The sequence below is a fragment of the Callorhinchus milii genome, unplaced genomic scaffold (assembly GCF_018977255.1).
Source record: "Callorhinchus milii isolate IMCB2004 unplaced genomic scaffold, IMCB_Cmil_1.0 Scaffold7, whole genome shotgun sequence".
NCBI lineage: Eukaryota > Metazoa > Chordata > Chondrichthyes > Chimaeriformes > Callorhinchidae > Callorhinchus > Callorhinchus milii.
In genome coordinates, this window is record NW_024704748.1 from 23,362,603 (window position 1) to 23,388,255 (window position 25,653).

The 25,653-nt window shown below is 36.9% G+C and overlaps 1 protein-coding gene across 4 annotated transcripts in view; it reads right to left on the reverse strand.

Annotated features, from left to right (window-relative positions):
• The window catches only part of dock1 (dedicator of cytokinesis 1), a 237,010-nt gene that overhangs the window by 189,909 nt on the left and 21,448 nt on the right, over positions 1-25,653 (reverse strand). For 2 of the 4 annotated variants that reach the window (XM_042337073.1, XM_042337071.1), the window contains exons 2-8: positions 19,635-19,718; positions 14,135-14,175; positions 12,305-12,360; positions 9,980-10,006; positions 6,726-6,822; positions 4,985-5,133; positions 2,599-2,734 (exon numbers count right to left, since the gene is read on the reverse strand). In XM_042337073.1, coding sequence (XP_042193007.1) covers positions 2,599-2,734; positions 4,985-5,133; positions 6,726-6,822; positions 9,980-10,006; positions 12,305-12,360; positions 14,135-14,175; positions 19,635-19,718 — 590 coding nt within the window. The remainder of the gene's footprint in view (positions 1-2,598; positions 2,735-4,984; positions 5,134-6,725; positions 6,823-9,979; positions 10,007-12,304; positions 12,361-14,134; positions 14,176-19,634; positions 19,719-25,653) is intronic. The other 2 variants (XM_042337074.1, XM_042337072.1) reach the window with 1 other exon arrangement.

The window sequence follows — 25,653 nt, forward strand, 5'->3', positions numbered from 1 at the left end:
ATACTAGTTCCCTCTACCAGCTTCGCCAGTAATCAAGACTCTATGGATGACACTTTATTTTGTAAAACAAGTTCCACTCATCACCAAACAATGAAGTAAAATTCTGGTTTAGTGCATCCGCAAGGCAATTCATTATCAACTGAAAAATTAAACTGAGCAAACTCAGGTTAATTCTAGCATTTGTACAATTAATCAGGGTTGCCACATACATTAAATCATTGCAGCAATGAAGAGGATGCTTAACTGCTAAACAAATCAGATGGCTCAACTCTAGAGCATGCACATTGGGCAGTGACAATTAAAACAGATTTACTGCCTCAGCAAATTTGATATCTACTGGCAAGAGGGGATTTTACAGCTCTCCAAATAAAACCTGCAATAAAAAAGGAATTAAGCTACATTGATAAAGACTTGCCCTCAAGTGCAGGTGAAAGACAAAGCAGTTTAAGCATTTGCTGAACCTGGTCTAGACCTCAGGGGACAGTTTATTGGATGACTTTTTTTCCACGAAAGGAGTCAAGAGTTTAATAATGGAAAGCTACTTGCCATACTCAGGGAAATGGCTTAAGGTGACAGCTAAGTGTCTATATCTGCATGCCAACAATTCTTTTTCCCCCACAAAGAAACTCCCAAGCTTCATCTTAAATTTGGTGACAATATCGGCTTCCACTTTTTCACAAGCAATGTGTTCCACATATCCACCATTCTGTGCAAACATGTTAAATCTAGCACCAAATATAATAAATATACTCGACTTAGAGCCCTGTACTAGCCAAAATGGTCACACATTGAAATAAATCCCCAAACTGAGCAAGATATAGCCAGCTTATGTTCTTATCATTTTATGAAAATCTTTTTTCATTGAACGTGGACAAAAACATCTTTTGAAATAAGTTTAATTGAAAAATATTATTGCACAAAGTATTCCAGCACAAAATTTCATTGTACTACATGAGTGGATTTGCCCAATTTAGATTTTTGTAGTGAATTTAGATGGAATAATTTACAGGAAACAACAACTGCGTACAAACCAGAACTGGCATGAGCAAAATTGGCACATTGCTAGGTTATGGAGACTGGCACCATACTTGCAATAAATTTAACTTGCATTGTCTTCATATGTGAGACAAGCTTCCAAGTATACAACTTTTTTTAAAAAAAATAAACATGGGGTTCAATTTATACTTGGACATCTGAAGTGTGGAAGATCCTAAATCAGAGAGATGCCAAAAATATTAACATGTTTTATCTGACCAACAGCTGTGAATACTTTTTGTTTCCTGTGTTCAAAGGAGGTTAAGCATTCTGGGACACTACCCCGAGTGAAGGGCACTATATAAATGCAAGTTATTGTTGTTGTTCTTCGGTTTGTCTGAATAAAAATAATAAATAATCCTTGCATTTGATATAGCGCCTTTCACGTCTTCTAGGCATCTCAAAGCGCTTCACAGAATATACTGCAACGCACAGCAGTGTCAGCAGTGTCCCACAAACAGTCATGGATTGAGTGACCAAATTATTATTGTTTTTTTCTTGAGGGATTTTTATCAGGCATGTGGAGTAAGGAAACTTGCCCATGGCTGTGCCCTGCCGGGAATCGAACTCAGGTCTCTCGCTTGAGAGGTGAGTGCTCTAACCACTGAGCTACGGGACTTCACCTGCATAAGCAGAACAGATGGCAACTTAAAAGCAATAAAGCTTCAGTGTCATCAACAGTCACTTATCACTGAGAGCTGATTAGGTCTCCTGCAGTATCTCATACATAAATTCTATACATTTTCGTCAGTACAAAGAAATGTCATTAATTTCTACACAACCAATAATCTTGCTCCTAGCTTTATCCTTAAATCTATAGTGGGTATAGTTGCTGCTGCTGATCAATCAGTTAACTGAAAACTCCCAGCCGTCATTTCAACATTCTTGGCTCGACCAACCTGACCCAGGCTGGAGCCAGTTAAGAATTTTTTTCAGAATGGTTTCTTTTATATTGACATTTATATGGCTCAGAATTTATCCTAAAATCCTTCAGTCCCCACTAGAGGATTTTGATCATTAATGAAAATCCATTTGAATTGACGGTACAAACAAATATTTCAATACTGTTACTTATGAGGGCCTTGATAAGGAATTATAAAGAATAATGATATCAGGAAATTGGATTGACAGTTTCCATTTCTGCATGCCGCCATGCCCAGTATTTAACTCCCATTCCCTTATTTCCAAGGGATAATGTGAAAATGGTTCATAGAAATACAGAAACAGGAGTAGACCATTCAACCCCTCGAGCCTGTTCCGCCATTCTATAAGATCATGGCTGATCTGTATCTCAAATACAATTACCCACCTTTGCCGTATCCCCTAATACCCTGACCTAAAAAATATCTATGTTCACACTCATTTTTAAATCTTACCTAAACACAAACCAAAACCAGATATCTGTCAACATAATAAGCAGGAAATATTGTTTAAAAAAATTAAAATGACTGTAAATAGCTTTGCAGTCTGAGGAACACAGTAATGCTTCCCAGACACAAGCAACAAGGGTTTGCACCGATGGAATTTGCACACAGCTCATCTGTGGTCAAAAAGTAGAATTACCTTTTCTTCCCGTATTCTTTCCTCTATTTGTTTTGATGCCATTTCATGTGCTCTAAATAGACTGATGGTACTGCTTTCGTCAGGGTCTAATATGTTGCCATCTTCATCTCGTACCACCAAGTCCAGATCAAGAATTCTGGAAATTAAATCAGAATAGCATTGTTGTAGTAATCTATACAAATAACTCTTGCTTATAGTGTAGTAGCCTGGGTCAAATATCTCATCAACCAAGTTATTAGCAAAATGCGAATAAATGGGTTGTCAGGTCACCGCTGTTTTTCTTGCATGCGGGGCAAAGGAAGTGACTTTACAGCACATCTTGTGGATAGTGTGCAATGCAGAGTGATTGGCATCAGCAGCTTCCTGATAACCCGGAATCCAGCTATCATATATGCACAGAAGGCTGGCCTTCAAACACATCAATTGGCCAGAAATAAGTACGATTAATCTGGGAGGAAATATGGATTTCTCCCATGTTGTTATTTTATTCAACATGTGCAATTGTACAGCTAATATCCAGCTAAGTGCACATTAGCTGCTCAGGCAGATTGTTCCTTAGAATCTCCACTCACTTTCTGAGAAACATGTGACCACAAAATTCATGTGCTGCTCACAATTTATGCTTAAAATATCTTCAGTCATAAAGGTAACCCAGCTCAAACCCACTTTGTTTTTAAAAAAAACTGAACAAAGAGTAATAGAGTGGCTCTACCAATCCCAGACAACTACTTCCACTAATTGTGCCATTGAAAGTATCCTCTGAATATTATTCAGCAAAATCAATCATACTCCATGCGCAGGTCAAACAAATCAAGAATATCGCAACACACAGTCCTTAAAACAAAGTCTTGGACCTTCCTGACTTTTGGAATTATCCCATGTATTCTACTGCTCTTCATTGAACACTTTCTGAGAAACGACTGAGAATATTTAATCAATTTTTGTCTGCTTTCATTGTCACAACTGTTAATATGTAAATTTATTGCTGAAAGCAGCTTTCCACGCAGCTATATAGAGATGAGATTATCTCTATTCCCTGCATATTTCTCAAGGTTATTGTACCACTGGGATATTAGCATTCTAATAATGGTTTTAAAAAAATAAGATATGCATATGGGGTTTGGAGGAAAATCTGGCATGTTAACTAAGTCATTAGCGCTTCGATGATTATATGCATGTTGAAGAATAGGTTTTAAATAAGTATATTAAAATACAGGAACAAATTATTGATTATATATATATTAAAAAATGGTATCAATGGACTCTATTTTGATAACAATCAGAAGACCTTTAGTTTGGAACTCAATACATGAACATCCAGATAATATTTGAAAATCAACCAGCAAAAGGGTAAATAATCAATGAAATAGCACGAGCTAGGCAAATAGTCAGACTTGGCACAAGGCGCCCAAACATTTATAATACACCAACACTTTAACTCTTGGCTCTATGTTCATTCCTTTCATCCAAACAGAATCCTTCATTTGTATTGAGTGTGCACCTGTTGGACATGATCTGCACTCGTCTCCAATCAGAATATTTGATGACGAGATGTTTTCTGGAAACTCAAAAGACCAGAAAACTCAAATAGCTCAGGAAATTTCTTATAGATTTCAAAAACTTCAGATTTCATAAACAACTGCATTGTGAAAGAGTAATATTCATAGTTATAGATGAATGCCAAATAATCTGTCTTGTTTCTTTACTTGCCTTTGTTTAAAACTGACCTCCTTTATATCACTCCATTGCTAATTTATAGTATTATCTATTTCACCATGGTGTTACTTTATTCGTTATTGTTACTTTTATGTTGTAATGTATCAGTTATAATCACCAACCTTAATACACCCACACGTTTATGAAAGGATTGTTTTGACTTTTATAAATGTTCAACAGTGGCCAGTGGGTTATTGACTCAAAAAGTATTGCAATCACTGTTAAATGAATGTTAAGGTACATCATTCTTGTACGGTTGTTTAAAAGGGAAGGGAAGCAACTAGCCTTCTGTTTTAAGTACTCTCCCTGCTACATCCTGAGGACATTTAACTCAACAAAAAACCTAAGGAGCAATGGTTAAACGAGGTACACAACAACAACAACATGCATTTACACAGCGCCCTTCACGCGGGGTAGTGTCCTGGAGCGCTAGACAATCTTTTCTAAAAACGAATGGAATTCCATTCTCTACAAAGCTATTTTATTTTAAAATTGCATGTGGTTATGAAATTAATCCTCAATTCAGCCTCTTTCCTCATCCGGTTAAAGACTCAATGATGAGGCACTCACACTTCAAACTTCCACAAGCAATGCTAAAGAACCATATCGTTCATCTGAAATAATAATTGCTCAGTTTAATTAGCAGATTATTTAACACAGTCAAACAGACCTGTTGCCATAATCTATTTTGGCAGTGACTTTCTGCTTCAGTTCCTTTAGCTCATCTTGCGGGAGCGTTCCAGAAAGAATCTGCGATCGCCACTCAATAAGATCGTACATCATATGTCTAACTCGGCTGAACATCTCTCGGTTGTCGTTCTGAAATAAGAAACATAGACATGCTCGCATAAAACTTCAGAAATACATTGAAAGGAAAGCAGGAAACCTGTTCTGTTAAAGATGGGTACAAGTGTTGCAATTGTATATTCAGATTACAAAGTTTGTATCAATCCAGGATTGTCCTGCCTCAGTGTAAAATTGGGAAGGGATTTATATACAAGATTTTAATAACATGGTACGACAACTCACTGCAATACATCCAAAATTGTAGCTGAATAAACATCATGCTCAGTAGAAACTATTGCCATTTGTTACTGGTGTGAAGATAAGGAAGGGACAGAATATCAATCAGTTGATTTTTTTCGTTGTTATTAAGCAAGAAATCGGCAAGTGCTACATAAAAGCAATCTAGTAAGGAGCTGCAAAGAAATTCAAAACAAGCAATGCGTTCAGAATTCAAACTGAAAATACATCCTTCGCAATGTTAAACAGCATGTAAATCTACACAGGAGGTCTGGATATTGCACAAATACTGGAAGAAAAAAAACAATGAATATAAAAAAAAATCCTTCACTCCCTTCAGTATGGTAATAATCCCTTAAAAAATCCACAACTGTTTTGTGCGACACTGCTGTGTGCAATTGGCTGCCGCGTTTCACCCACAAAAGTATAAAAGACATGATAAAGCACAATATCAAATGCAAAGATTATTATTATAAGAAAAATACAACAAACGTCAGTTTCTAATAAGCTTTCTAGTGCTCCACAAATGACAATCGCTACCGAATTTCTCTGCAGCTTCTCCAAAAATCATAAGGATTTCCATTTTAATGCAACAAGTGCACACATTATCTTGAACACACTTGTGGACTGAAGACAAAAATGAACAAAGGGAGAGAAGGCTCGAGAACCAAAACAAAAAAGTAAACTAAGAGGAATGAACGTAACAGCAGAATGTCAAGAATGCAGAGTAAGAGACGAAACAGCAGTGCTGAAGTGATCAAAATTATAAATATAAGCAGGATTCATTTTTCTTGTTTCATGCACAAAAGTACAAATTACAAAATGTACTTCAGTTGCAATTATTTTGGAAGGAATTTCCTCTCCTATTTCCGAAGATTTTGCAAAGAAAAATAAAGAAGAACCAAAAATTTTAGAAAATCCGAGATTATGTGTTGAGCCCCTATGTCAGGGCTTTGAGTTCACAAACCAGACAGATAACCCCAACACAATACTTGAGGAAATATTGCATTGTCGGAGTTGTTGCCCTTTCAGATTAGACCTTAACCCTAAGTCCCACCTGTGCCTGTTCGGGCAAACGTTAAAGATCCTGTAACATAAATGGAAAAAGGGGAGTTTCTCCTGATGCCCTGGATGACCATCCTGCAGATACATTTGTCATTCAATTCATTCTATTAGTGGGACATGTCTGTGTGCAAATTGGCAGCTACATATATAGTCATTACATTTTACAGCAAAACTGAAACACGTTGAGATGTTTCAACATGTAAGGGGCTGTAACAAATGTAATTATTGTCAACAATATATTCCCATGCTATGTCAAATATGCATTGAAGTATCCCTAACTCAGCACAGGAATAAAACTCATCATAAGATATATTTTTACTTACCACATACAACTGCCGCCATATGGCAGACCATTCCCGAAGGGTTGTTGTGACTTCCTGAACCAGTGGAAGCTCATTTGGGATAACTGTTTCATGTTGCCTTGAAGAAAATAAAAATCAGTACAATTAAATTCATAGTTCCCTTTTGTTTTGAACTCCTAACATCTTCATTCATCTTCAAGAGATGTCTAAAATGATTTAAAATGTTAAAAAATTTAGATAAATTAAAGTGACTCTTCCAAATATCCCTAATAAGATTCCAAACCAGGACAGACATATTAATAGCATTGCAATATGGAAACCTCGAATTTTCACAGCAGCACCATGGATTAAAATCAGATAAGTGCTATCTCTAGAGGCTATGAACTCCACCTCCCAACTGCAATAAAACAGTGGGTACAAATGCTCATTCTTCACAACTGGATTCGCAAATATTGAATCCTGCCAGGAACCAGAAATGTATCATCCTGGAGTGCATTGCATTGAAGCGGATTTCGCTCTACTCCCCACCACCTAATATTTAATAATAATATTTGTTATTATTTAATATTTATTATTTAATATTATCTAATATTTGTGAATCCAATTGCAAGTGTCATGCTTTTGACCCCAGTTGCCACCAAAAATCCATAATCCACCCTTGCAGACCGCAATGTAGTGTGTGTGTACGTCCATATAGAGGGGGAAGAAGAGAAAAGAGAGCGATTCTTGCTTGCTTGCTGTATAGACCTGACTAAATCACAGAAATGCATATTTGTCAGGAAAACTGTTGCAAATCACAACATTTTACAGATGCTTATAGAATGGCGGAACAGTCTCAATGGAATGAATGGCCTACTCCTGTTTCTATGTGTCTAAGCTTGGAGATGCACAATTCTTCAGCTGATCCAGCTGTTAGAGAATCAACCTCCTGCACCAGGACTTAAACCTTTCAAATGCACTTATGCAATACAAGTGCAGCCTGAAATGTTGATGCTGTGACTGATAAATGGAAGTCATGAATCGTTCTTCATGGTATATTAAGTGTTTGCATCCATTACAGATAATGTAATGGGAAAAAAAGTGATTCACAGGCAATACAATATTACTATGAAAAATTGACAGGAGATTTTACAGTACAGAACACTGAATGGATGTGGGATATCTCACTATGTTAGCTGTATATGGATCCACTGATAGAACAAACAACTGTAGATGGAATAACCAACTTCAAAACCATAAAAAGCCTTTCCTACAATGTTCTAAGTAGTTTTGGTTGCCTTCATTATTGAGCATAAACCAATTGTTTTCTTTTTTTAAAAAAATGTTCCTAATATAGTAGTTCAGGAGTTGAAAGTGGTCTTTTTTTTAAAAAAAATGGCACAAACCAACACAGGAAACATCAGGTAACTCGTCACTCTAAGGGAAGTGGGCTCAAATGCAAGCTATCCAGAGTGGCGAGTTAGGCACAAGTCTTCCAGGGCCACAAGGTGGTGTTGTGATGCTGCAACTGGTGCAGGTACTCAGGGGATGTTGGGTGTGCATGCTCAGATGTATCACAGAGGCCTTTGGTCTGTTGCCTGGTAGGGACAATGGAGGTTTTGGAGAGGACCTCCAATAGACTAGAGGCCTCTGCAATGCATCTGAGCATGCGGACCCAACCTCCGCTGAGCGCCCACACCAGCCATAGGATAGGATTTGCGATGCAAAACACCATGTTTTTGGATGAATTTCTAGAATGCATCAAGTTACGTGTTAAGCGGAGGGACAAGTAATGCAAAGTCCCTTTTTAATATTTTGCATGAGGAGCAGCCAGAATATTGACAGCATTAAGTGACAGTGACACCTTAAGCCAGGGTCATGTTATCCAGAGTTTATTGCATTTACACTCGGGCAAAATGTGGTTTGACAGCATTCATTTACATTTTGATTGGTGTCGCTGGTGTATGGTAGTCCTTTTAAAACGTTGCGCTTATTTGTTATTCATGACTTGAAGTACTCATTAAACGAGTGCAGTTTAATAGATGCTTTGGTAAAATGATCAGCATCATTAATAGTCAGGCAACAGCAATACTGAGGTTTTTACCTCATAGCAAACAGGAGTTTGCATAAACAAAATTGACCACAGAGAGTTAACCAAGTCCAAAGGTTCAGCACAGCAACACATGGTTGAATTCAAGTATACCAAAATATGTAGCTCCCATTTTATTTTTTTCATATTTAAAAGATATACAAATTCGTATAAATGAATGATTTCAAAGTTTCCCTCTCCACGAGATGTGGCACTGCAAATAAAGTCTGCCATCAGTCACTCATCTCCTTAGAGACTGCTGAACCCATTTATAGTATTTACGGCATATCTGACAAATCAAACTGATTATATGCTGTGTATCGTGGGAGCAATCTTGTGTTGTTGCTTTATGACTGGTGAAACGGAACTACTGGTGAGCATTAAACCCATATGTAAATTTATAGATTGTAGCTTTGGAAGAAAGATTGGATCAAATCCTTCAATTGCAATATGCAAATAGACTAGGCTAAAATGGATGACAGTGGGAGTAATTTGAGATAATAAATTAAGAGTATTACACAAAATAAGTGTAATTCTTCCATAATAAAGACTAAATATGCCTAGTGACAGCAAGTATTTATTTCAAAGATTCATAACTGAAAATAGATTTCCAAATAGCTTCCAATTGTTCTAAAACAAATTAGCGCAATTCTGGAAAAATCATATTGGCACTTTACTTTTCACAAAACATTATTACCTCCAAGTTATAAAATGAATGACACTATATTATATTGCTAAAAATAAACCAATTAATTTCCAAAAGAGATGGGATTACTTTAAACCCATTTTTAACAACTTGAATTCTGAACTGCCAATCCCCTCCTCCTCACATGATCTTCTAAAATCTAACAGTTCTCTGTTTGATATTTGCCTAAACCCAAGACCACACTTCAGTCAACTGTCAGGAACATGTACTCTAATACACATGCATAATTTTGCCACCGAAATTTCACAGCATGTAGTAAGAAAAAGAAACCCTTCATAAAAAAACTTGAACACATGTTTGATTATGACAAGTTAAGATTCTTCTGTAATTGTAGAAAAAATAATTCAGCCAAGCACATGCATTTTTCTTACAAATACACAAGCAATCATCGCGAATCGACTATAAAATGATTTTGAATTGAATACTGGTATTGCACAATGTTAATACTAATAATCATTCGCGTAGACATTACTAATTCAATGAGAATAAAATTGGGCATACATGCAACCGTTGTCATGGCCTTCCTTTCTGTGAATAAAAAAAATTACAGGTCACCACAGAAACAAGTGCATCAGGTGATGCAATTTCTACTTCAGTTTTCCTGAGGAACCCACAATGGACTAGGGATTATTTTTGTCTGACACCATTCTGCAAAGATACTACATTAAACATGTTATTTTTCCCAGGTGAGAGCTAGATAATTAGGTGTGCAGTATTTTATCTATTGGCTGCCTACTGAATTTCTTCCGTCAGAACTTTACTGACCTTCAATGTGATAGATTTGCCCAGCTGATGTAAGAAGGGTGAAGGCAAAGAGCTATCAGCACCAAATCGCAAAGCAGTCCTACATCAACAGTTAATCAATTGATAACTAGTGCCATATGAAGCTGTGCGTTACGATTATCTAACGTTCACATAGTTACATATAATTGTAAAGCACATTTTGTGCAATTACATACAAAGTCAACAGCCTCTTAAGGGAACTGAGGCCAATTATTTCAACACCGTGAGTTAGACAGGGCTAAATAGATACACCAGCTTAAAAATACTGAAGATGGCACAAAGCTTCTTTGTGTTCATATATACATTGCAATGCCTGTAACATTTCATTATATTTCTACCAATAAATAGCACTATTCTTGAAGCAAAGCCTTGAACTAGTCTTTTTGTGTATGTGTGTAATTTTGTCAATACTTTTCAACAATCTACAATGGGACTTACGATGAAATGGTGCGAGATAAGAAATAAGTCAGACTGCTTCTTTAGTTTTGTATTGTTCTGTTCGTTCCTTTTATTTCACAACGTGTCGCAGTATAAGATGGAAATCAAATTGACCATTGGACGGCTGTGCTCCATCAAAAGTACACTTTGTCTATAGGAGCAAATTTACCATTCTGAAAACATGCTGGGGAAAGGCTGATGCTAATGAGAATTCAGGAATCAGTAGCTAAGTGTTTCTGTTTGTGTTTTTAAAAACATTGTAGACTGAAGGAAGATGGAATATATATATATATATATATAACATTTAAAATTAAGTAGGAGCCAAGGATTTCCAGTCTCGACATCCTGGGAAAAAATGAAACTAGGAAATTCCTAATTTTAAGAGATTAACGAAGCAAAAGTGCATATAGGAAGACATGTTTGGAGCTTGGGAAGACCAACAGGAATGTTCTCAGTTCCAATAAAATTCAGAAATGTGGGGAAATGAGGGAAAGAAGCTAAAGTCACTTTAAGCTAAAGTGTGTTTTATGTATTCAGACCAGGAATTTAAGATAAATGCTCAAAGACTCTCTCAGGAAATGGCTACTGTATTCAATTCGTGAAAAGTTAAGAATTGAGGTATGGAGGAGGGGCAAGGAGAAAGAAAAATGTTTGGTCAAAACGATCTGACATTAAGGGGAGCAGTCCAAGATTTCTTCCACAATTAGAGCAAACACATGTTTTAGATGATTAAATCAGTTGAGGTCTACATCGAAAAAGATCAATGTAGGGATGTAATTAGCAAAGTCTAATATAGGCAATTACATGAAAGAAAATACAGCAGCTGTTCCACAAATCCCAAGACTCTCCCATTAGAATGCTGCTTTCAGTCTCTGAAAAACCAGCAATGTCCACAAACATTGCTTTTATTACTCCTTAAGTTTTACGCTAAGAGCCTTTTTAACAAGGCTGCTTCTGGGAATATACAGATCCAGTTTATAGTGACCGGCATGCCACACAGTTTTGAGTATTGTGCAGCATAGGTTTGGAGCAGCACATAATCCTTATTCCTTGCCCCCAAAACAAAGTGAATTTGGCCATTGCAAACAGTTTGACATTTTTCATTTCTCACATCATCCATTGTGCCCTCCGTAAACGCAGCAGTCAATTTAGTGCTAAAATTCAGAGAAGTTCTGCACTGTGAGCATGCACGCGCACACACACACAAAGAAACTGTACTGAAACTGCCCAAACTCATTTTATCCAACATAGGAGAATTTCATCCCTTCAGCCCTAGCTCAAAATTATCGGAAAATACACTTCTTATTTCACGTGGGTTCTGATAGGTACAGTATAAATCGTAAACGACTTGCCAATTTATTTATATTTTATGTACAGTATTCAGTTTTATATGGTCAGTATCACTTAATTTGCATTTCTGCAAAACATATCCTTTGGAGTTGAAACAACTTCAGTTTCAAACCCAAAAAGATACAACATCGTTACTGCAGCTAGGTGTGTGCTCTAACAAATGACATAACAACAACTGACAGGACTTCAACGTTTTATAATGAAAGTCAATTCTAACCACAAAACATTGTTACGTGTTCGAATTATATAACTCACCCTTTTCCTTCGACAGTTGCTTCCTTCAGGTGAATATATGAAGCAGGAAAAATACCCTAAAAACAAAAAAAATTAATCAAAAGAGACATTTTATCACTTCTTAATTTAAATGATACTTCAAAAAATTGTTGTGATCTGTGCTTGGAGAATGCATAATACTAGCCTTCAAAAACAAATTGCAGTACATGGTCTGCCTCCACGTAAATTAATGTGTTCATTAACAAACCAGGACATCAAATTAATCAAATGTCACAGTAAATGCTCCAAAGCTGCAATGGGACAATTTCATTATGGCCCTCAGCTAATACATTGTAACAAAACGTACTTTCTCCAAAAAGACAGCAATTTACAAAGACACATATTTCAGTAACTCTTTATGGTCACTTGAAGACACAAAAAAGACATTTAGGAAGCCCTATTGGATAAGACTTGCACACTAATGAACTGTGAAGTAGGCCTGTAAATGTCTCAAGTGACCTGCGTTCATGATTTCCTTTGCCAGCCTTCAAATTTACTTATCATCTTGACATTGCACAATCCTGTTGACTTTTTTATATAAAAAAGCAAAAACAGTGTTGTCAACTCTATTTTTCACCTTTAAAGACTTATGTAGACAGTAAGTATCCCTAGGATAAAGCTGCACATATTAAGCTGCACATGTTAAGATAAAATGTAGTTTGCTTTAAGAATGGGACAGACATAGATATTAATATACCCTCACATTATAAAACTACATTTAAAAGTACAATCTTCATTCACTGCATAGTTTACATGATTATACTTACAGCAACTGAATTACTGATGCCCTTCTACTAAGCAACACAAGTTAATTTTCTTTATAAAATAAAGTGCAGTGAATTTGAGTGCTCTCCAAATGCCTCATAAATAATAAATAGTTCAAACAATGACTAAGAGCCACAAGTTGTGCTTGTTATGAGCACTTATATCTACTTCAATTTGACATCTGATTTTCCTGTTCTCCCCCACTACCCCCCTCCACTTCAGTTCAAATGATCGGTGGCCGGATTTGGAATGTAGTCAATTGTTCTGTTAAAAAAACCCTAAAAAGTGCAAAGATGATACTGGATTTTTGTTTCAGAACCACAAAGGGAACTTCTTTGATAAATTTGGTGATATTCTTTGTGCTGCACAAAGAGATAAAATTACAATCCGATAATAATAATAATAATAATCCTTGCATTTGATATATAGCGCTTTTCACGTCTTCTAGAGGTCCCAAAGCGCTTCACAGAATATACTGTAAAGTGAATTGACTGTACATTTGTGGGCGAATGCGGCAGCCAATTGCGCACAGCAATGTCCCACAAACAGTCATGGATTGAAAATGAGCAATTTATTATTGTTTTTGGTTTCGGAGGGATTATTATTAGGCTCTGTGTGGAGTAAGGAAACTTCCCCAAGGTTTCGCCCTGACCTGCCTGGAATTGAACTCAGGTCTCTCACTTGCAAAGCGAGTGCTCTAACCACTAAGCTACAGGACTCCACACGGATGGAACAGTAAGTTCTCACCCAAGCACAGTGATATGAAATGGTGATGAAGCATACTAAAATAGGAATATTTACTTGGTGCAGGAAACAATAGATGGAGCACCACTTAAATTGCAAGGAAAGACTGATAGGATAAATAGGTTTCTTCTTATTCTTCTTACCTTTTCATGCAATATTCCAGTTTGCAGGATCATTTTACCATTTTTTTGGATCACCTGTTGGCTCACTTCAAATATAGGTCACATGGCATCAAATTAATGGCAAAGCACACCCTACGGTATTCATCAATAGAACTTGGCAAAGAGATTTTAAAACACTCACCTTTTTCACCTTACGTCGTAGTGTGTAACCCCTGAACCAACCTTAAAAAGAAAAATATATTTTTAAAAACTTGCATATGAATCTACTTATCGCATTTTGCATAACCTTTACACAGCACATCCCAATTCTGTGATTTTTTTATATAAATTAAATGGACATGTAAAAAGCCGTCAAATGTTTGGAATCAATCAGAAGGGCAGCTATCATCTTTGTCTCCATCCTGTACGTTCCTATACAGACTAAAACAAGACGCAGAAAGAAAAATGCGATTAATATTAAAGTTATCACAAATTTTGAACACAATTCTTACATACTTCATTAAAATAGTCAAGGCTATATTTCAGGAGGTCGAGTCTAGTTACGGTGTTTTCAACTGCAGTATTTCTATGTGCTTATGCATATAACTACACTTGGAACAAATTTGTTGTTGAATCTTATATTGATAAGCCTTAATTAGTCAAAATGATATTGTTCTTCTATATCATTTGTAATTCTGTAGTTATCCTAAAGGTTTTTAGTCACGGGAGAGAATTGGCCAGTTCCAGAGTAAAACACACTCTCTCTGCCTATGTCCATAGTCTTCCAGCGCTATGAGGAGATGAGAGGGACAAAATGCATATCTATGTTTCCAATGATGATCCAAGCAGACTGATCAATCAACAGTGCCCTAAAATACTGTGGACGTGCACACTGAATCACAAAAAACTGAGACAGCTTCAGCAGGTGTGTGTCACCTTGCAACAAGCTTCACCCCAGGAAGAACCCACTTACCTTCTCACTCCTTTGCCCCACCCTCCCTAGGATGGATAGACACAAGCAGCTCGATCAAAAAGAAAATAGGACAAAAGAGTACTTACTTCCAGGATCAAACTCCTCACCTTCAGGTCTTTTTTCAGTTTGCATCATAAATAAAGACACACAAAGGTTACTGGAACATGAATGTGTGGATGTTCAAACCCCATAACTAAAACCATGCGTAGTGCTCCACTGGCAAGTAATAACAAACTCATTTTTTAATATTATTGAAGAGCTGATCTGACAACTGTAATAGCTTTAAAAAATGGCAAAGTGAAAGTTCAGGGAAGATCCAATGGAATGGCCTTGAAAGCACAATATAAAGTGAACTTTAATTCTTCTATGTTATTGTAGGAAAACACCCATTCTGAAAGATGCTGGGAGAGTAAATCAACTGGCCTTTGACCACCTCAAAAAGGTCATATGGTGTTTGGGAGAGAAATATAACAGAACCACCAACTACTACTATTTGTGAAAGTTGTTGTATTATTGCAAATTAATAAATCTCCTTTGAAGATATTCATTCTGAGCAGCATCCAAATTAAATCATCAGAGTATTTGCAATACAATCGCAAGACTAGTCCATTGGCTTCTTTCTACTCGTTGTCACATTAACTGGCTCTTTAATAATATTAAAAGTCATCCCTTTAAAAAAGTTCTAGGACAGATGGATAAAATTAGCTTTAAATTCAACCGGGTTTGGAAACCAAGACAAAATTTCAGTTACTGAAATATTCCCACAGCAATTCGCAGAACCTCATCAATGTGCTTCCATTCCCCTCTTCTGGTGGACTATTTTGAAGAACAGATAGTTTTCCAGTTGTAATTTTTCACCAAAAACGATCAATTGACCATTGCAACTTGCAGCACAGACTAACTTAAGCATTTCCCTACATAACTAGTCACTGTACAAAGCACCTGAAGACATATCAATATCAAAGGCAAATATGATTTGAATGTACAGATCCTACACCAGTTGTTACAGTTTCTAGCTTGAGGCAATGGTGGAAAAGTGATCAAAGAGAGTATTGTGAATGCCTAAGCAGAGTCCATTGCCTATATTGCCTCGCTGTGTGATCTGAACCCATTTCTTCCCATTCAAGTTCAGAGAAGCTCATTACATTTCCAGCTCTGTCTTTATTCAGTTATTACTTACACAGCACTGTGTCAATTATATCCTAGCTCCGCATTTCTCTTCCCTATTCATCCAACATTACCACAAGCACAATATTATCTCATAGTTCCAAGCTCAGCTCACCTGAGCATCATTATCAATCATCAAAATACATTGGAGTCCTGTTATAATGCAGTGTTAGGGATTCATAAAATTCCAACATGCGCAACTGGGGGGTGATTGCCAGATTCATTGTGTATGGTTGCAGCCAGACAGCTCACACCCAGCACATGGACTAGTCTGTTTGCTAGGTAAAAAAAATTGCCGACTTACGTATCATTAGGTCACCACTGACGTGACTTTTCTGTGTGGTGCACAAACAAAGGAGCAAGTAATGTCAGTGGCAAAATGATGACCCAATGATAAAACAGGCTTTTATTAGTGCAGCAAGCCAAATGGCTAATAGGATAGAATTCCACTGTACACCACCTTCAGACTAACGTCATACAAGAAATAAGCAACAACAAATGCTTCAATTTCACACAGCGAGTTGTTCGGATCTGTAATGCATTGCCTGAAAGGGTGATGGGAGCCGATTCAATAACAAATTTTAAGAAAGAAGCAGATAATTAGTTGGGGAGGACAAGTTTGCAGGGCTATGGGTAGAGAGCAGAGGAGTGAGATTGATTTGGATAGCTGTTTTCAAAGGCCAGCACAGACCCGATGGGCCGAATGGCCTTCTTCTGTGCTGTATAATTCTGTGATTCTATGAAAGAACTGATGGGTTTTAATTCTTTCTTCCAGAAAACAGCAAATACTAAACTGGTCAAGCAACCACTTCCATACAGCAACCACCCCCTGTTAGCAACCACTCTGGAATAGCCCCTTCAGTGTGTGTTCACTTCACACACCAACAAACCTTTACTCAGATGCCACCCTTATAAAAAAAAGGCCACTCTGGCCCAATCCCCCGAGAGTGTATTTAAGACAGATTTGGCTACTTAGACATTGTTCTATAACAGGAGCGCACTCTGGACAGCTGTCTGTGAGCTTAGCTTTGATGGATTTTATTACATTCATGAATTAAAGAACAAAATATAGCACCCAAGGTCAACAGTTAGTGTAAAGTACTCCACTAAACCACATCTTTACTTAACATCTCAAATAGAGAATTTAATTTTTAAAAAGACAAATAAATCAGGAAACTTCTGAAAGAAACAAAATTCTGAAACAGCATGTGGAGCATGTCATTAGCATAGAAGCACCTATTAATCCACATCCAGTCCAGCATTCTCAAAATGTGCTTGGAATTTCAAATGCATTTAATTGCTAAAATTAATCCAGACGGATCCATGCCCTCAATAAAGCATTTCAAGGTCAGCTCTTTGTTACTGATATTCATTCTGAAGCATAAAAACACATGGCGTTTTCTTTTGAAGCTGACTGCATTCTTGGGCTATTAATTATGTAAAACTAACATTCTGTATACGAACAGGACCTTTAGCATGGAGGTCAAAGTCTAGGAAAGTCACAACACGGACATCCTATTGTATGGTTATACTGCCAGGAATACAATATGGTGATAAAGAGGAGGATGCTCAGTTTACAATGTCTGCTCTCCATTGCTTGGGAGGGGGTCAGTTGGAAATGTTTTTTGATGTTGTTGAATTCTAAAATAGACACAATGAAGAACAGCACAATGGCACAAGTGTTCCAAATTCACTCTTGGCACAGGATGTTTACACCAATAATTCATCATGATCACAGCTGCATTGCAGGGAGATGAAAGAAGCCAGGTGTTTTCCACCCCCCACCCCCCCAAATGAAGCAAGAGATTGGATTATAATAAAAATGCAACACTCAAAAATAATGGCTTGCTTTTGTACACCTTCTAGCAAGCAAAATACAGCAGCAATACTGGAGGCAGCCTGGGAACAAGTCTCCTGCCTATACTCTTGGCAGGGATGGAAGCATGGTACGGGTTTAGGGAGAGATAGGGTGTAGAAATTAGACTTTGAAAAACAAGTTCCCCACCACAGTACAAAACAGACATCTCTGTAATACTTAGTATGCCATGTGGACACATTTGGAAAGGGCAAACTGCCAAGATCCATTTAGAATTTGAGAAATGTGTATGTTAAAGTTATAGATGCTGCAGATTGATTGGAAGAGACAATAATTTGTAAGAATTTATACTGGGATTTTAGACATTAGAATACATCAATGCATAACAGTGTAATAATGGACATCTCGAGGTGAATTTTACATTTCTAGTAATAATACTAAACTGTTTGACAGGAATAATATCCTTTAAGTGGAATTAGTAGAGCCTAAACAAAATAGTAAAATTATATTAAGCTTCAATGTTGCATTGTATCCAAAGATGTTTGATCAGGTGAGGTTCGAAATCAATTCCAAGCCTTCTTCAAATGAGGGACACACTGCTTGATTTTGCTTTAATACTAAAGTTTCGGGAGACAAGCTGCAAGTAATAGAATTAGGGCATTAAGCATGCCGGGTTGTATCTTATCCATCAATCGTAGTTTACTGCTCGACAATGTGAAGATAAACAACATGAGGCAAAGGAGGTAGAGCCTGCTTCTGGCTCTGGATGAAAGCATGATAAATCACTGTTTCTACACTGTCCATGGGGGGTTTTGTTATGAATGAGCATTCTCACATTATTCAATTATGGGTCAACTCAGGTTAGAAACAAAGAAATTTACAAATTTAACATGAAACATAAGCAGATGTTCAAAATTGTGCATTGTTCTGTGGGCTGGGTTGTAAATGAGTCACCTACAGAATGTTTCAGATGTGAGAAATAATAAATTAATGAATTCACACCTGTGAAACACTTAACAGAAGTACACAGTATTCCAAAATTTAAAGACATGATTAATGTTCCACCATGTACTCACACCAGAGCAACTGAATAAACAGCATGCAGAACCCATTGTGTTCTAAACAAACTATTACACATCCAAAGGACAATATAAGATGTTCTCTAACAATTAATTAATGAATTAACTTCTACCATGCAAGAGGTGCATAATGGCCACTTTCACATAACAGCCTAAAGGTGCATAATAGCACTTTCACTTGATTTCAACAGTATTCCTCCGACATAGTTACATTTATTACTTGGAAGCTCCCTGATACCTCAGCAGGTCAAGATCTTGTAAAGCTAAGTCATACGCATCTAAAAGATCCCAGGTTAAGTCTTCAAATACTCCAGAGTTGGTTGATGTCAATGCTCAGCTGATAGAACTCAATGACCAGCATTGAGCAGAGTGAGCGAAGGTCCAGGATAACTCTTCTCTCTATTCTATATCCCTACAACAGAGCAGTTGAAGCTGAGAAGTAAATACTGCAGATGTGAACCCTTAGCTTATCATTGCTTGGCACAAAGCTACAAAGCAAGAGATAGAAACATTTCTAGAAACCAAGTCAGTTTGATCCTTTGAGTGACTCTATAAGCTACAAGATTCAATCACAGAAGAACAGCAAGTGGCTTACGGTCCCAAACTTTTGAAAATACCAACTACAAGTTTAAACTTTAGATTCCTCAAATACAGCATTTGTACTTGCCTTCATAGGTCTCCAGTATGTGCACTGTATCACCAATCTCCAGTGCAAGTTCCACTTCTTCTCTGGAGTCATAATTGTATATAGCTGAAAACAGAAAATTTTACATTTAAGTCTGTATTTGCTAAATTTATTATACAAAAAAATCACAATATATTCATCATCAGTACCTACGTTCACATTTCTATTTAGCATTGTCTAAACATTTCCAGTCCAAAACAACCCAATTGTTTACAGTCTTTTTTTGGGGGGAGGGAATTTTTTTTGTTTGCAACAGTAGTTTGGGGAGAAAGGACCAAAGGAAATAGTGAGAATGAGCTTTAAAGTTGAACTTTTCGCTTCAGAGTTCAGCAGAATGAAGTCTCAATCCTTTAAGATTTCATTACAGGCTTGAAACTATTTTATTGTTTTTTTTACTTCAGGTGTCAAACAACACAAGAGGACAGCACAATGAATTCAGCAAATCAATTTTCCTACATTTTGATGCAATGTGCATTCTCTCCTTTTTTTATTTCATATCACTGAATACTGCCTTCTACTTGGGATTGGTTTATTTCAATCTCTGTAATAAAAAGCCTTTCTTCCAAGAGTCGATATGTTTCTGGGCACCAATTTTCTGTAAGTGTGCCCCAATTGTAACTTCCATTTTCTATTTCACAACTTGGAAATACATACAAAATGTGTTTGAGAGAGTTTTTCTATTGAAAAATGAGCTGTAGACTGGGATGGGGGGGGGGGGGGGGGGGGCATAGTTTAACAAGGTTATTGTGATGCACGTCTAATTCAAAAGAAAATTTATAAATTACATTATTGAACATTTCATATAATTGTACCAACAAAAGAATCCGTTGTACGTTATTTTTAATGCTTCAACCTCATATTAAAGAGCAACCAAAAAAAGTCTATTTTTACTTACCTTCCATGATTGTCTACAGTCATCAATAGCCTTCAAACAAAATGTACAGTTAAATTTATCGTTGGAAATGATCGAATAAGTATGATTGGTAGCATTTTGCACGTGGATGGGCTGAATCAGATTGCATCTGACCAGCTTCCCCACAGGCAACTCATGCCAAGTAGAGATCAACATACTAGGGAGTCTGTTATCACCTGAACTATCAATACAGCATATGGAAAGACTGAAAGACCCATTACTGAATTTGCACAACACGTTTTAAACCTTGCAACCAAAAAGACTTAATTAAATCTGATATTGTGCCACAATCAATGCATCAGCAACTCTTGGGTATATGCAACCTGGTTACAAGTCAGACACGTTAATTGTTTTAAGGAGAAAAGTTCAAACTAATTGGCCAGGATTTTACCAGCAATCACATTTACACCATTGTCTGTACTATATTAATTTATCTTCTTAAAAGTTACGCCGCCAGCAGAAAACGAATCAGCGTTCAGTTCAATCCAATAGAAAGCACATGGGAATGATTAAGTAATGTAAAGCAACAATTTGAACATTCAATAGCAATATTTCATTGCTATGTATGTTCAACTTAAAAAATACTTTGATTTATAATGAATTAGACTTGCATTCTAACAAGTTAGAATTGTACCCTCTTCTTCCTGCTAATATAGTTTATTTCAAGTCTTTGCATGCTTCCAGTTTTATTTAAATAAAACAGTGTTGATAGCATTCTCCAAACCAAACTATTTCAGCTCCTTTAAAGAAAGAAGTGAGAAACTCAATAGCAAGTACAGCCAAAAATTAAAATCATATTTGTATACTGTTCTGTAAATATATAAAATCTGTTCAATTGCTATCTGTGCACATCACAATGTATGTGCACACATACATCACAACACACTGAGAGAGCATACCTTGGCTTGAAGTGGAATACCCAATGTATTTTCTGATCAGGTAGGTAAAATGAATGGCAAAATAATGTTCAGCCAAGATAAATTAAGTTTAAATTGAACTTTTACAGTAGATATCCAGATTCAAGAAGCCAGGATTGTACAATTCTCTGAAAAAGCTAGTCAATTTAAAAACTGCAGCTGCAAACACATTGCATTTTTAACTTTATTCTAGTTTCATTTTCCTTCAGTTGATGGGCCGACCTACATACAAAAGTTCAATCTCACCCTATTAAAATGTGAATATTGTGTATGTGCAATATGCTGAGGAATTCTGAATACAGTGCACATTGAAGGACCAAAACAGATGCCCATCATTTCCCCACTACAATACGCTTGCACATGAAAGAGAGAATCATAGACAGGGTTCAATTGCAATCACATATGAGGTCCAATGTACGTTTTTACCACAAGTGCAAATCTTTAGTTCGTGCTCCAAAAAAAAATCACAGGTTGTAATGAGTCATATGCATAGCCGACAATAGATTAAAAAAAATGAGATTGATCATCGGGAGTTTGGAGTGCACAATTTTCAAAAAAAATATCTATTTAGATGTGCTCCATCTAAAGTCAAATACTGTACTAAATCTGAGGGAATGTATTTGCATATATTTTACGGCAACATAATTTTCACTGTTTAAAAGCAGCTTAGCAGGGGCGGTGATGGATCTCAAACTGCAGGACTCAGATTGCTGATTTTCTCCATGGAATGATAAGTGACATATTCTACATCTGAACTTGTGAGCAGAGAATCCAAGTGAGAAAAAAGCCCAGGTTTTGGTAGAGGAAATGGATGAAATCAGACCAAGGGAAAAAATGAACAGAGAAATAAGGGTAAATAAAAATAAATGCAGCATAATTAATCATGAATCAGAATGTATTTTCTTTGCAAGATTCACAGGAGAGAATAGCAACTGAAAAATCACACTTCTCTCCAACAGTGGCTGCAAATTTAGCACTGTACATGGAACAAAGAGTGGAAGCATTATTTTTCCTTCAGTGTTAGTATGCAGTCTTTGAAAGGAATTTTACTGCCAAATATTCATATAGGAGCCTGGACTCCCATTTCAAAGCAATGATACCTGAAGCTAAACAATAACGTGAATTTAATACTCAATTCACATCAAGCTCTCTGGCCTCCACCCTCCCTGATCCCAACTACCCCCCACCGCCCCCCCGCTCGGGTCCTAATCCCTGACTGTCATAGCGCCTTGGGATGTCATCCCGACGTAAAAGGCGCTTTACAAATGTAATTTTGTATTGTAATTAAAATACCCTTTCATTGTCGCGATTTATTTTACGTTGACCAAAAAAAGTGAAAGGTAATGTACATTGTGTTTAGGTTTGTATAGCCAGCATACACCACTAATAAGCCTAGAATAATAAGAATGATATTGTACCTTATCACGTTTTCGAGGTGTCTCAAAGTGCTTCACAGAATATACTGTAAAGTGAATTGACTGGATATTTTGTGGGCGAAACACAGCAGCCAATTGTACACAGCAGTGTCCCACAAACAGTCGTGGATTGAGTGACCAAATTATTATTATTTATCACTAACCACCATTTTATATCAGTCAAGATTATGCAGTACTTGGCTTCTGTGCCCCTACCAACCCCTAAACACCGATTTACGAAATGATCAAAACTCCCCTCTCGTCAGCTCCATGATATGCTTATTTAAATAAGTGCAAACAGGTAAATGATACTGCCGTTGCTCAGTAGATGTTCCATAATTTTTAAAATCGAAATACCAAAAAGTACTTTTATTGGCCTGAAAGTTTAGCAAATTTGCCTTCTGGCAAAATAGATAAAGGATATCCTGTAATTTTTGTACCCAATTTTGGACACTACAGTGGTAACCAACTGCACAATTTCCAGCTGACACTCTGCTGACAACATAATCATATCATATTACACTCACTTTATTGCACAACTTTCGCACTGTGATAATCATATACCATTTATCTACTACAGTGCTTAACCTCACCTTGACAATAAGCACACTAGGAATCTCACAGCCAACATAGCGAGAACTAATTGCTTGGAAACACTGCAACCCACAGTAGTTTTGTTCTCACAGTGATTTCACCTGTGGTTTACTGAAGGGATTTTCAGTTGCCAACTATATTTCATGCCACACTGACAAATTTCCAAGATAGAAAGCCAAACAAGATTTAAAAATATTTAAACAGAGAGAAAATGGTCTGGTTACACTTTTGATTTGGATATAAAAAATTATTTCGCAAGACAACAATTCCCCAAATAAAATGTGGTTATTCACTTCATGGCTGTGCAGATTGGCTGCCAGATTTGTCCACAAATACACAGTCACTCCACTTTGCAGTGAGTCTGGTGAACATTTTGGGGGGTACTCCCAATGTAAAAGGTGCTATACCAAATGCAACAATTATTATATGACATTTTTCAGTGATCCTGTTCCAATGTGTGTTAGAATACAAAAAAGCCCAATACTGTCAATCCTGTATCAAACCTCACTTAATGAAAACAGAGGTAACAAGGGAAAGTTCAAAAAATATGTTCATGTGTATAACCTTACATTCATTTATATTCTCTCTTCATTTACCCTTTCTTCCTTTATCCCTCATCTCCAGTATGTAGCAACTCATGTTAGATAATAGAATGCAGTTTTCTGTAAAACAATACCCAAGATTTCACCATAAAAGAAAAAAACAAACCACACACAGGTCTATAACACACTCTAGTTGCTCAGTTAGTGGGTTCCACTGTGGACCCTCAATCTATTGGAAGAGCAGTACACCTCCCTCCTAAAACTGATTAGCAGGTTTCCCAAGCTTAAAAATTGATCTACTCAGGTCACCGCTGATGACACTTCCCGTGTGCTATACAGATGTTCACTATATGCAGGAAGATTTTCTGATACAACTTCCTGTGCACTTCCTGCAATGTTTCCTATTCATACAAGTGATATCAGCTTTGTTATAACAAATCTCTGAGACACTAGACCCAGACAACCGTGTTGTATATGGGACTGTCCTGCATGTGGACTTTTCGGCAAGTCACTGGCTTGTGATCAAGAGAGGGAACATAAGACTATTCCTCCTCTCTAGCCCAGAGAAATCAAGACTATTTCCAGCATCCACTGCCACTTCAGCTGAGCTCCGTCAACTCAGCATAGCAATTCATTAGAGCCATTAAGAGGAGCCATCCTTGTGTTTTTAATACAGATGTATTCAGCCTACTCTACTTCCTTTTTTTTGCTCCTACTTTTTCCCTTCCAACTTACAGAAAAGAGCTTAACAGATTTGTGTCACGTCCTTCACTATACCATTAGCATATCACAGAGAACTGCAGATATGCCAGAACACAGCTGAACAGAACAGTGAAGCATACAGTTGTGGATCACAAAGTACAAGCTGCAATAACAGAGCAGCTGGAGACATAGCCGATGCAGGTAAGCTACACATTCAAATCTAAAATGAAAAATGAAAATGTCAGAAATGCACAGTAGGTCAATCAGCATCTGAACGAGAATGAAAGGTCACACCCAAAATGTTAATCCATTTTCACTTTCAGATTCTAAGCAACCTTCAATACGATTCCAGTCTTGGTTTTCAATTTCAAGAACTCTTGTTTAACATCTTCAAGTCAGCTTTCAAATTGCCTTCATGCAGGTGTCAGCCTGGTTCAGTTGGTAGCATTCTCAATTCCGAGTCAGAAGGTTGTGGGTTTAAGCCCCAAGTCAGGACTTGGAATTCATAATCTTGGCTAAAATTTCGGTGCAGTGTTGGGGGAGCGTGCATTGTTAGCGGTGCTAACCTTTGGATGAGGTCCTATCTGCCTTTTCACAAGAACAATAAAAATCCCATGGCACAATTCATTATATTTCACAATGTATACTGTATTAAAAATTCAAGGATGGCTTTTCATTCTCCCCATGCAAAAGGCATGACATCAAATGCAAGAATTTTATATGATTACATTAAGTATTACTATTAGGTGCCTTCCTCTATAAAATCTCCACATTATTAGTTCATTCGGTTACAGGATTTCCCCTTCATACACCTTTATATGTTTATTTCCGTCAGTTTGCTTTTACCCAGAGGAATAACAGCTCGAGAAACTAGCCCATAAGAGAACACATTTCTTGCATTGCTAAAACATTTAACCT